The 14,549-nt window shown below is 29.9% G+C and overlaps 1 protein-coding gene across 1 annotated transcript; it reads right to left on the bottom strand.

Annotated features, from left to right (window-relative positions):
- On the bottom strand, positions 1-3,826 carry LOC114183605 (tropinone reductase homolog At5g06060-like). The gene is made up of 5 exons (XM_028070686.1): positions 3,614-3,826; positions 3,320-3,527; positions 1,005-1,221; positions 795-907; positions 1-425 (listed from the first exon to the last, which is right to left on the bottom strand). Exons 1-5 carry the CDS (start codon positions 3,703-3,705, stop codon positions 258-260), a joined length of 798 nt encoding a protein of 265 aa, XP_027926487.1. The 5' UTR covers positions 3,706-3,826; the 3' UTR covers positions 1-257.
- Positions 3,827-14,549: the final 10,723 nt, after the last annotated feature.

Consider the following 14,549-nt stretch of genomic DNA (forward strand, 5'->3'; position numbering starts at 1 on the left):
TTAATCTGAGATATCCAACAATTACTTTTATAATTATTAAGCAAATATTTGGACACAACACATAGGGACCAAATACACAGGCTTAAGACGCTAGACAATACTTAAGAACTTAAGATAAATGGAAAAGATGGCTTACCAATTATCGTAAGCAAGATTCAGAGGATACATTACATATGAGAGATGGAAAATAAAAGTTGAACACTAGAGTTCATTCAGCGAAGTGACTCTTATTTAATTATGAAGTCACTAATTAAAATTTAAGATGTGAAACCGCCATCAACATAGAAAATCTGGCCAGTGATGTAGGATGCAGCTGGAAGACAAAGAAAAGCAACGAGTGGTGATACTTCGTTGGTTTCTCCGACACGACCCAAACATATTGTAGATGTAACAATAGCATCCCACTCTTTCGCTCCAGTGTTCTCCTGTAAGAAAACCAATTACTATGTATCAACGTATGAGCAAACAAACACATAATGGTAACATGTTTTTTCTCACAATAACCCATTGTTGTAAGCATGCAATCCACCATGAATATCTGAATCTTCCTCTTAATTTTAATTGTCCAACATTCTTGGGTGTTTCAAAAGAGGATCACCGGAGAGATACAACACCAATGAACATGAGTCTAACCCACATGTAAGGTGTTGACATCACTCTTAACCCAAAACCTTAACCTTAAGATAATGAGTTTATGAGTCTTTATTCTTATATAGTGCTCTATTTTCTTATTTTTACTCGGTGTGAAACTTAGACTCACACTTGAATTTCTTACAAACATATCTCAAACATACCCTGACAGATTCAAAGAGTGGAGTCCAAATTGGTCCAGGTCCTACAGCATTTGCACGAATGTTATCCTTTGCCCACTCCAATGCCACGTTCTTGGTGAATTGATTCATGGCTCCTAAATTAAATTATATATTTCGTTCAGATCAACAAGTTAGATTAGAAATAATATTAATATGTGAGGAAAAATAGAAAAAAAAAAATAGTCTGTATACCTTTAGTGGCTGAATAAGCAGATAAAGCTGGAAGAGCTTTGGCACCTGCAATGGATGAAATAAATACTATGCTCCCAGATCCAGATTGTTTAAGAAGTGGGTGTGCAAGTTGAGTCAAATGAAAAGCAGACTCAAAATTGGTAGCCATTATAGTTGATACATCTTCAGCAGTGTGATCTACTATGTTCTTTGTTATGTCTATCCCTGCATTGTTCACCTAAGTGACAACCACATAGCAAATCACCTCATACACAATAATGAAAAATGAATCACAAAATCAACAATAATGGAGACTTCACTACATTGTTAATCAAATTAAAAGCGACCTCGTTAGATGCATTGTCACTAAAAAAACTCTTAGAAATGACCAATTCTAGTAACATAAGTGATCATAAATACGTACATTTGGAGATCATTTAGAGATTAGTTTTTTAGTTAGAAATTTATTTATTTAATAATAAGTTTAGAAATCAATTTATAATCAAAATAATTTTTATTATTAATTTAAAGATAATTTATAATTTTCTAAAATTATTTTAATTATCAATAATTTTTTTAATTTATAAATTGATATTTAAATTAGTCACAATAATAATTAATTATTATTTATTATTAAAATGGATTATTATTTGAAAACTTTCGTGTAGTAATACATTAACCGAGATGAATTCCTCACAAATAGTTAATTATATATATTCCACTGTATTAAAATTTGATAGAATTAATTTTAGCATAATTATACTTTTATGAAAACAAAAACGCAAAGATTTTTCTTGTAATAATGCATTAACTGAATTGAATTCCTCACAAGTAATTTATGATATATTCCACTGTATTAAAATTTGATAGAATTAATTTTAGCGTAATCATACTTTTATGAAAAAAACACATAATTATAATTTTAAATGGTTAAATGTTGTTAATTTTCTTAAAAAAATATTCTCATGTAATATATTAAGCACAAATTTTTCGATTATAAGTTTGTAGAATAATGTCTCTAATAGTCTCATGTCTTTGTAAATAAATCACCATTTGTAGAGTAGCAATTAAAATAATCCAAGTTACTTCTAAGCTAAGATGCCAAGTAGACCATGCTTATTTACTTAAATTAATAAGGTAGGCTAGTCAAGGCTTTTCCCAAATCCTTCTCATTTTAAAACGTTAAACTCAAAGTCCTTAATGCCATACAACTACTGAAATAAATATAATAATACGTAAGATTAGGTTAATAATAATAATAATAATATTATTATTATTATTATTATTATATTAACATTTAATATAATACTTTGATATATTATAAATTTAAAATAATTGAAATCTTAATAACTTTGATTTAAGTTTTAATATAATGAAGCTCGATTTATCTGATAAAAATTTATAGTTAAATTTAATTAAGTTTTAATAGAGTATTTATTAAAAAAAATATTTAAATTTTATTATTATTATTAATTGTTAATTTTTTTTTTCTCTGTGTCGGTCACCTCATTCTTTTTCATTTTAAAAACTAATTAATCGATACAAAAATTGTAAGGAAAAGGAGTGCACTCATTCACAAGTTGGAAATTAACGAAAATAATAACTATATCATTTTGTTAATAACAAAATTAAATGTTAAAGTATTTAAACAAAAATAAAAATATTTATATTTATGAAATAATTAAACCTTAATTACATTATTATAATTTATTCAAAATATTTACACATAAAAATGTAATTTCTATTAAATTTTAGAAAGATTTATTAATATACATAAATCTAACTCAGTTTTATATGACAGATTAAAACGACTTAAGTTGATTTTTATATTATAATTTTATTTTATTAAATAATTTTATTTTGTCTTGAATAATAATATTTTAATACGTAAAAGTTTTTTACGTTCATTTAATATTATTTCTTTATATAAAAATAAAAAATTCACCTTTTATTATAACTATTTTAGTTTTACAATATGTTGTCATAAATATAATGTATATCACAATATTATTACTCTTTTGTTTTACCGCAAGTTCTTCTATTCAGACCTTCACAGTGAGAACTAGTGGGGAAGAAAAGAATTTATAGGTGATCTGATAAAAAAAAAAAAAGTAATTTCGATAAATCTGGTTAAAATAGAATTTTTTTTTTTTATATTATATTACTTAAAAAGAAATGAATTTAAGTCCAAGTACCACCTTTTTTATAGACTACAACTAAGATTTCCACCCTCATTATATATGTCAAACAAATAGACTAATCTTAATTATAATTCTTAATCTTGCTTCAGAGTTTTTGCAGAGTAGATGAATTTAAGATGGGTGGTTGAATGTTACCAGAATGTTAAGGTTTCCGTGGAAGATTTCGGAAACAGTTTCCATAAGCTTCTGGCGTTGGTGGCTATGTTTGACATCGCAGACTGAACCAGTGACGTTGAATCCCTTCTTCTTCCACTCTTCCACACACTTATCAATATCATCTTGCTTTCGTGAACAAACATGAATAGCTGCACCAAACTCTGCCAGCTCCTCTACGATGGCATGTCTAAGACATTCAAAAGGAAGAAGAAAGATGAGAATAAAAGGAAATGAAGGCGAAGAGAGAAGATAAAGCATGATGAGATGACGAACCCAATGCCTCGGGTGCCTCCTGTCACAAGTGCTGTCTTGCCATGGAGTGACCACCTATTGTCCTTTATGCTGCTCAGCTTTGGTTCCGCCATTTTTGCTTCTAATCAGTGAGCTCCAGAAAACAGAAAACACAGTGCTCTCTCTGTACAGGTTTTCACTGAATACATGTGATGTGAAGCACAAACAAGAGCTGCAGGGTACGTCTTTATATACACATCTTCAAGCAAGGGAGTGTTTCACGTCAATAGATTTTAACTTGTCTTTGTACTCGATAATGAATTTGGAAAAGTAGAAATTAATAGATTTGAAGGAAGAGAGATATAGAAGGATATTGGTTGGAGTAAGGGATAGAAAATAAGAAATCAAAAAATAAAAATGAGAAGAATTTGTAAAGACCAGGTTGGTTTGATAAATAAAAAAAAAAAAAAATAGGTGATTCTACCATGCCTAATAATTTTACACCGATTAAGATTTGACGCGTGATTAAAATATTTCTTTCTCATTTTATCTTTCTAAAACTTCCGAACAAAACCGAGATAGGATTCCAAGTTTCAAAACGGACAATACATCGATACATGATAATTGTCCCTAACGATGTCTTGAAGAACATGAAATGGAACATTGACATGTCCACCGTAGGCCATAACGAGATTCTAAAACAAACCATGAGGTCCTTTAAACTGATGGTTCGTCATTTTCCTTAGATCTCAACGAGGCTTATGTTTCTACCACGTCCAAAAAAAAAATGAGAGAAGAATCATATGAAAGTTGATGAGTGATGTGATTTGTTTGATAATTAAAAAGAAAAAATAGGTGTTTCTACCACGTCTAATAACCTTACATTCCTTAAGAGTCGAGTCCTAAGGCGATTTAAATATATTTTTTTCCTTTCACCCTTTGAAACATCTTTTAAAGACAAAACTATGACAAAATTCCAAACTCCAAAGCAAACAATAGCTCGAATGCATACCATCGTCCAATAGTAATCTTATAAAAAATGGATTTACAAAAATATTTTAATTATTAAAAAAAATTGGGACAAGATTGAATCAGGTACACATAAGTGTTAAAATGGATATGTCTAAACACCTTAACCACAAAGGGATCCGAATTGATTAATGAGTTTTTCACTTACTTAATGTGAATCTTGAAGGAGTCTTTAAGGTTTAAAACTCAATTAATCAATTTCGCAGTTCTGGGTTAATGGACTGTTTAAATCAATCAAGAAAGATTAAGAGAGAGAAGAAAGAATCAAGACACACAATTTATACTGGTTCGATTCAATGCGAATCTACATCCAGTCTTCTCCTAAGTAACACACTTAGGAGGATTCCACTAAACAAAAAGGTTCCAAGAATTACAAGCACACCTATGTAATTCTAACCCCCAAAACCCAAGAACTTGATTCAACAATCAAGAACTCCCCCTAGGAGCAATGCATCCACAAAATTGCACCTAGGTCCACACTTCAAACGCTGAAGCAACTGTAATCAGAAAATACAGAAAACAAAACAAGAAACGAATACACCTAAGCTGTGCAGATTTGACTTGATGCTCCTTGAATCAAGCAAGATCCATCATGGTAGAATCAACCATCAATTCTTCTTGGATCTGTACTTGAGTTATCTTGCAGAATCTTCTGAAACTTTGTGTCTCTCAGATGGCTCTATCTCAGATGAAGACTGCATGATCTTTCTAATTTTTCCAAACCCAAAACAGATTCCAAAACAGCTTTTATACAAAAGTTTTTGCTGTCACTAATTCGATTAACAATTTACCTAATCGATTATCGTGAGTATACTTTCACTTACTTTGTACCATACTCACAGCTAATCCATTAGTTAAAAAACTAATCATATGCAGAATTACACAGCAGGCCTGAAATACATTTGATAAAGAGAAGCTAATTGCCTAATGCATATCCTAACTGAACCAAGCTATGTTTTATCCTAGATCAGTAGACATCATCAAAATTGTTCTTCATTTATGGATGAAAGGCTCCCCCTTCCAACAATCTCCCCCTTTTTGATGATGTCCAAAACATGGACTGTGATAAGCCTACCTGCAGCACATTAAGCAAACAACAACAGCAGTACAGGCACACAAAGCAAACAACAGCATAGGCATATAACAGATATCATTTTCATTACATACTCCCCCTACCAATAAACCATCAATATATCAAATTCTCCCCCTTTTTGGACATTAGCAAAAAAATCAGACAGATTTAGGATGCAATACAGGACAGCAGGAAAATTGTATCTAAACAACGCAGCAATGTAAGAGATGCAGCATGAGATAATGCATAACAACCAGGATAACAACCAGGATAACAACCAGAATGCATAACAATTTCGCATAATGGATTAGCGGGTTCCTTTTGAGAAATTAAGTAGCAACTATGTGTGCAGAACTTAACACAGACTAAGCTTCAGACAGAACACGATAATGGATTAAGGCCAAGGTTAGGCAAGCAGCTACACAGTTTGAACACAGTAGGCATACCAAGTATGACAATACCAACAACGCAGCATGTGAAATCAGTAGCGCAGGTTAACATCAGAGTGAAAACAGCCATAAATCAAATCAACAATTAAGTATTGCAATATCAGTTTAAATCAGTTGCAATATCACAATAGAAGAGGAACTTTTCACCTTGGCAATGCCTAAAATTTGACCTTTGTTATTAACACCTCTTGTAACATGACCAATAATTGGCTTTGTAAGATATCCTGCAGAAGTTCTTCACATCTCCTTTCATGTGTCTTGAGCATCCATTATATAAAAGCTACATTGTTTTCCTTGCATCAAGACACACCTGAAACAAAGATTAAAGAGAAGATGCAGGTACCCAATTGAACTTGGGTCCTTTCATGTTAGTAGTTTGAGGTGTTCCTTTAGGTACCCATTTGTACTCTCCTTTAGGAACCCCACAATTTTTAAAGTAGCAGGAATTAGAAAAATGGCTAGGTTCAGAACAGTAAGTGCAGATAATAGAGGATGGTTTACCGATGTTGAGAAAATTTCTACACGATAATCGATTAGAGTTGCCACTGTAACCAATTCCCTCTTTATTCAGCACACTCCTTTGAGATCCTAGTACAGCATCTAGGTTGGATCTTCCTAGGGTAAATTTTGAGAGAGTTTTCATCAAATACTCTATCTTTTCTAGCTGTCCTGGGCAGTGCTCACATCTGGACCTAGGATGCTTTTCAGATTTTTCTAATTTCTCCAAGCAAGTTATTAGATTCTCATTTTCCTCTTCTAACTGTTTTATCCTACCCTCAAGCCATTTAATCTCTCCTTTACGCTTGCTATTTGACTTTTGCAGTTTTGTAGCTTCCTTATGCAGTTCATTAAATGCATCAAGCAGTTCATAGTAATTATTTTCCTCATGTTCAGATGTGAAACTACTCACACTGCTTTTGGATGATTCTGCTTTAGCCATCAGACACAGATTATTTTCCTCTTCAGTGCTGTCATCAGATTCACTGGATGTGCTGGAATCATTTTCTTCCCAGGCAATGTAGGCTTTCTTTTTCTTCAGGTGCTTCTCTGCCTCATTTTTCTCTTCCAGTTTCTGCTTCATCTTCAGCACAGGGCAATCTGCCTTGATGTGTCCTGTCTTGCCACACTCATAGCAGGTTTGAGTTCCAGATCTAGACTGCTTCTTGTTTCCTGCATGACTGTTATTAGTTTTATTCTTATACTTCAGAAATTTTGAGAACTTTTTCACCATTAGTCTCAAGGCTTCACTGTCAGAGTTGTAATCATCATTAGAGTCATCTACAGTTTTTGCTTTCTTCAGTTTTGCTGCAGATTTTACAGCACTCTTCAAGGCTATTGTGTGCCTCTTTTCTCCATCCTCTTCTTCCTTGAGTCTTCCAAGCTCTAATTCATGTTCCCTCAATTTTCCAAAGAGAGTGGCTATGCTCATGCTAGTGAGATCTCTAGATTCAGAAATTGTTGTCACTTTGGGCTGCCATGTCCTATTTAAGCTCTTCAAAATTTTGATATTGAGTTCCTCTTTGTCAAAGGTCTTGCCAAGAGCTAGGAGGTGATTTACTATATGTGTAAATCTTTTCTGCACATCACAAATGCTTTCTCCAGCCTTCATTCTGAACATCTCATACTCTTGAATGAGAGTATTCTTCCTTGCCCTTTTGACTTCATTCATGCCCTCATGGGTTACTTCCAAGACATCCCACATTTCTTTGGTTGATTCACACACAGATACCCTGTAAAATTCATCCAAAGTTAGTGCAGAAGATATAATATTTTTGGCTCTAACATCATAGTGTGCCCTCTTATTCTCATCAGGGGTCCATTGTGAGAATTCTTTAGGAAAAGTCTCTCCATCCACTATTTTAATTGGTTTAAAAGGTCCATTTACCACTGCATCCCATACCCCTTTGTCTACTGATTCAAGAAAGATTTTCATTCGAATTTTCCAGAAGGGATAGTTTTCCCCAGCAAACAGAGAGGGCCTGTTAATGGATGCCCCTTCAGCAAAGGTTTGAGATGTATTAGACATAACAGGATCTTTCTAATCGATTAGCGTGCGATTAACCAGCTCTGATACCAATTGTTAAAATGAATATGTCTAAACACCTTAACCACAAAGGGATCCGAATTGATTAATGAGTTTTTCACTTACTTAATGTGAATCTTGAAGGAGTCTTTAAGGTTTAAAACTCAATTAATCAATTTCGCAGTTCTGGGTTAATGGACTGTTTAAATCAATCAAGAAAGATTAAGAGAGAGAAGAAAGAATCAAGACACACAATTTATACTGGTTCGATTCAATGCGAATCTACATCCAGTCTTCTCCTAAGTAACACACTTAGGAGGATTCCACTAAACAGAAAGGTTCCAATAATTACAAGCACACCTATGTGATTCTAACCCCCAAAACCCAAGAACTTGATTCAACAATCAAGAACTCCCCCTAGGAGCAATGCATCCACACAATTGCACCTAGGTCCACACTTCAAACACTGAAGCAACTGTAATCAGAAAATACAGAAAACAAAACAAGAAACAAATACACCTAAGCTGTGCAGATTTGACTTGATGCTCCTTGAATCAAGCAAGATCCATCATGGTAGAATCAACCATCAATTCTTCTTGGATCTGTACTTGAGTTATCTTGCAGAATCTTCTGAAACTTTGTGTCTCTCAGATGGCTCTATCTCAGATGAAGACTGCGTGATCTTTCTAATTTTTCCATACCCAAAACAGATTCCAAAACAGCTTTTATACAAAGGTTTTTGCTGTCACTAATTCGATTAACAATTTACCTAATCGATTATCGTGAGTATACTTTCACTTACTTTGTACCATACTCACAGCTAATCCATTAGTTAAAAAACTAATCATATGCAGAATTACACAGCAGGCCTGAAATACATTTGATAAAGAGAAGCTAATTGCCTAATGCATATCCTAACTGAACCAAGCTATGTTTTATCCTAGATCAGTAGACATCATCAAAATTGTTCTTCATTTATGGATGAAAGGCTCCCCCTTCCAACAATAAGTAGGTAGTAAATTGAATAAAAAAAACATATATGGGAACTAAATCGAAATCAACACAATGACATATGATAATGACACTGACACGATGCCACATGTCACACACAAAGACATGACACGTGCCATTTTTTTTTCAAAAAATTAAAAAAAAAATTAAAAAAATTAAAAAAATTAAAAAAAACCATAGACTCACACGTGGCACGTCGTTAACGACGTTAGTCAACTCCGTCTGGAAGAGACCTAATTGAAGCATTTTTTTCAAAAGTTGGGATGCAATTGACACTTTTTAAAAAACGGGTACCAGATTGACACACCTTTACCAAAATGGTTACCATACAAGTAATTAAACCTTTTAAAAAATATAATTAAAATATATTTAAAGAAAATTTATATACTTTGAATTATTTATTGGATTATAATAAATATTAAGTATTATAATAGTTAATTGAATTAATACATTATATATAATTTATAATTAACTTTTTCGCTTATGTTTTTCAAAATAAGTTTTTTTTTATCGTGTTTTTAGTATTTCTTACTTTGATTTTTCAAATTTCACTTGAATGTAAGTGTGGCAAAGTGGATCGTGACCTGCGAGATGGTTTGATAATCCACTCAAAATAAGGTGAGCTAGGTTGACATTTTCAACCCACTAACTTGTTTTGGTCGAATCTGTCTAACTTGTGAAATTAATATGCCAAAAACGTGACAAGCGAGCTTACACATCTTTTTAAATTAAAAGTAAAAAAAAACATTTAAAAGGTTAGTTTTTCAATGTTATATTCTTTTTTAGGATGTAAATGAGTAATAATATTGTAACTTAATATATTAACACTTACAACTTAAGTTTTAATTATTAGTTATAAGTACTTTAACATGTAAATTTAATAATCATTTTAATTGTATCCGCATAAAAAATTGAAAGTTTAGAAAAATATTTACATGACTAAATATGTTTTTAAAATAAAAAATTAAAAAATTAAAACTAAAAAAATAATGCGAGTCACATCACCGGTCTACCCTTTGGTTGGACGCATTACAAATTTGACTCGTCTTGTTGTGGCGGTCAACAATGGCAGATCTTCACCAAAATTGTTGGGGGGTCAAAATAATATACTCAAAGTTTATATATTTAATATTATTGTGACTAATTCAATAAAAATGAATACATAATCTAGTATATTTATAACTATCAAATAAATTACACATATATAAAGGTATGTATATCATTTTTTCATATTTTTTAACTTATGTTAATTGAATCATAATTAAATTTTTCAATTAAATTTTTTTGATGTAAATAACCATATTATCTGTAAAATATTCATCCTCCATTTTATTATCGTTCATTTGATTCAAAATGCCTTCACAAGCTTTCATTTTATTGTTATGCGATGGGTAACCATATTATCATGTTTTCATTTTCACCGGCAGTTTCTCTATCAATTTTAAAAAATAAATTTATTCTTTTGTTTTTCATCAATATACCTATTAAAAAAATAAGTTTAAGACTAAAAAATAATTTATCATAATCTAATCAAAAGTTGAGAGACATGATTACTAAAAAACTATGATAATCAAGTTACAATTAAAAATTGACTATGAAAAATCACATAGTACATTATTTCTTCTTCTATATTAATAAAAATGAATATAAAAAAGGGCATGAGATAAAAAATAATGTTAAATGTTAAACAAATAGTTCACTATCAAGTGAGACAAGAGAAAAATATTTTTTCTTATTAATGGAAGAGAAGATATGAAAAAATGATGACAGAATGATGAGTTTCTGTCTAACTTTTTCTTAGTAACAAAAAAAATAAATAAACATGCAAAAAAATACAATATATGAGAAACTCAAAAGACAATGAAAGAGAAAATAAAAAATATCTTAATAATTTTGTTTCTTTATATATTTGATTTTATATTTTATTATTTATTGTTATACCTTATAAAATAAATAAAAAATATTTAATAAAATACTTAATTTAATTTTTATTATAATATTATTTAATTTAAAGAGATACATACAATTTAGAAAAATTTAAAAATTTATATAATTTAAAAAAATTTAAAATATAAAAAAATTTGGGGAGGGGAGGTCATGACCCCGCCTATCCCTTCTAACCTCTACCACTAGCGGTCATTTAGACCTAACCCATTTTTGATAAACAAAACGAGGTTAGATTGATTCATTTTGTCATCTTTATTCATATTTAAATGCATCTTCTCTGTTTGTAAAAACAAATACACACTTAATTTGTGTTTGTTTTGGTGCATCTACTGTAAATGTTGATAGAAGAACAATGATTGATTGTGTTTCAACCAATTTAGTCTATGTGTGAATGATGAAATGAGGGATGGGAACGGGTGGAGTTCGTCACTATGATGAAGAGAGACATTGAAAAAGACAACTCATTACCTGTGAGATTACAGAATTGCACCTCACATGTTTTTTCACTTTGTGATGTTTTTGTTATCTTGTCTTTAATTAGTTTGTTAAAAATTGGGTGTCTGTAGACTCTCTATAGGTGTATAAAGTTGTGTGAAGCAGTGAGAGTTCGATTTTTCTGCTAAGTTTTTTTTTAACATTGAAAATATTAAAGATAATTTTAATATATTTTAAAATTAGTAATTATCGATATATTTTGAAAGTAAAAAAAATATACAAAGAAAAACAAAAAAAATCCAAACTTAAAAAGTGTGAAGGTGTGGAAAACTTTGGAACAAAGTGAAGGTATGTGAAAGTGGTGTTGATGTTAGAGATGAGATTTCATAAGGTAATAACCATGAGAGAGAATGAATTATCGTAGGCCATAATTGAGTGGATAATCCATCCTCTTTACTGTTCTTTCCCATATAATTGAGTCTTAGAGGTGTATGTGTGTAAAGAATTAATTCTCCTCACTGGTGCTGTAATATCTACAATAGTATCTTCCTTTATTGCAATCTCTCTACTGAAAAAGAAGTCAATAAAACCTATATTGCGATCCCTAAACCGAAGAAGTTAATAATAATAATAATAATCTCATTTTATTTTAATATAATTTCATCAATTATTTTTTTATTTTAAATAATAATTCATATTTCATTATAACATTACACCAATAACATTTTATTTTAAACTACATTTTAAATATAAAAATAAAATTATAATGTTACAATTTTATCAATTAAAACATATTTTTAATTTACCAAACAAATCACTTAATCACCAACTTTTTTTTATTTATTTTTCTTTATTTCTCACCGTTTTTTCTTTAATATAAATAATCTGTCTTTTCTTTCTCTAATCTATTTATTTGTATTCCTTTAAATTCATCTTCAAACCCTACAAAGTAAGTTATGGAAAGAGAGTTGGCAATAGATTAAAAAAAACGAAATTGTCGTAATGAGATGAGTACGTTTTTGGTGTGTGTACAGGTGAGGTGCAGTGTAAAGTCGGTTTTTTTTGTTTGTATTGAGATACGTACAGAGTGAACCAAAGAAAGAAACAGTACAGAGATAGGAAATTAGGATAACATATTTTAAATTATTTTTAACCAATTAGATTTTGTTTTATTAAAAAGATACACGTATAAGTTTATAATTATAATTAAATTTTGTATTCATCATATTTATAAAATCATTGATAAAAGTTTTTTATGGCTTTTTTATTTTGTTATTTTCCATCTTTCGATTCAAATAATTTTATTTTTCGCTATATCATTTACTTCAAAGGAAAACAAGTACAATAATTTTGATCTCAACGTCAGTAGCATGCGCAACCACCCCTGCCTACCATTTTCTACTGGTCCAGAGGAAACAGAACTCGTTGGTCCATATCCCAACAAATTTGTGGCAGATTTGGATGCACTATCATTTTTGGTATAAATTATATAACTAAGTAAACAAATACAAAGGGAAAATATTTAAGTTTTTTAAGTAAATGCCCGTTGTTAATATTTTAAGTTTTTTTTTTCATTCCACACATTGATTCGACAAATTAAAATTATACTCTTTGTTGGTTTTGTTGTCTATAAACTAGTGTGTGGTTCAATTGTTTTTTCATTTCCCACGCAACTATGTCCTCTGATGTCATTCTCTCCATTTATACATTATATCTTAAAATCTAAGGTAGTTTCTTTCATTATGAATCGTGTTAAGTTTTTTAGATTGTCCTGGATTTTCAGGTTTTCAATATCCTATGGACTTTAGTTTTGTTGAATGTTAAGGTAAAATGGTGAATTCCTTCTCGTTCTCTCTGTTTTTCTCGTCTTCTCCTTCTTCAATATTTTTCCATTTTTTGTTGTTTTTCTTATTGTTGTATGACCTTTTTGTTTAACATGATACAGTGTGTTTATTCTTTTTTTGTTTTTTTTTCTTCTTTGATTTCTTCATCCACGGTTTTTAGAATGATTTGATTTTTTAAAAGGTTTAATTTTTATCATTTTTCTATATTTGTTTTTGAAAGGATTAAATATAATTTTTGTCATTAATTCTTAATTTTCAGTAAAAGTTAGACATTAGTTTCTGAAAATTTAGTTTAATATAGTCTTCCGATTTTAAAAATATATAAATTTAATTTTTTAAACCAAATTTTTTAAAATTTTTTAATATTTTAAATATTTTTTTCTGTCAATATTAAAATAAAAATATGTTAAATAAGATAAAAAAATTTAAATAATACTCTAAAATATATTAGAAACATGAAATAAATTTAATAAAATTTTATTAAAATAATTAAATTCTCATATTTTTAAAATTAAGATACTAAATTTAATTAAATTTAAAAAAATCAAATTTTATTTAAAGTTATAAAAAAACATATTAAATTTTTTAAAATAAAATAAAATTGTATCAATTTTTTTTGTCTCTGCGCAATAATCTTTTACATTTGTCGTGTTTCGATATATCTTCTGCAGTGTAACATTATTTTATTTATTCTGAGTGATGTTGATCTATAAGGGAAAAACTCAGTGAAGTGACAGAAAAAAGAAAATGAGAAGGTGAATAATACATCGGCTTAATAATTGGACATATGAGATCACACGAGCTTTACGCTATTATCATTGAGTGTGTATCAGATCGTCTGTGCACTGTGCACGGAAGAGTGTGTGAACTAAGATAATGAATGTGTGTGTACCCATTACATAACTGATGCAGTGTAATGTCTGAGTATGCACTGTATATGTAATCGGTACTGTGTGTTACATTAATTACATAACCAGGGTCGTGTGTATGCGTTTTTTTAATTTTATTAAAATTTTTAAAAAATTCATTCAATTCATATTATTTAATTTTAATATTTTTATCACAGCAAATTATCATTTCATTCTACTTTTACTATCAATGATATTTTGCGGTAAACTTCAAATTCTATCTAGTTTCACAATCTTTTTTATTTATTATATTAATCAAA

The sequence above is a fragment of the Vigna unguiculata genome, chromosome 5 (genome assembly GCF_004118075.2).
Source record: "Vigna unguiculata cultivar IT97K-499-35 chromosome 5, ASM411807v1, whole genome shotgun sequence".
NCBI lineage: Eukaryota > Viridiplantae > Streptophyta > Magnoliopsida > Fabales > Fabaceae > Vigna > Vigna unguiculata.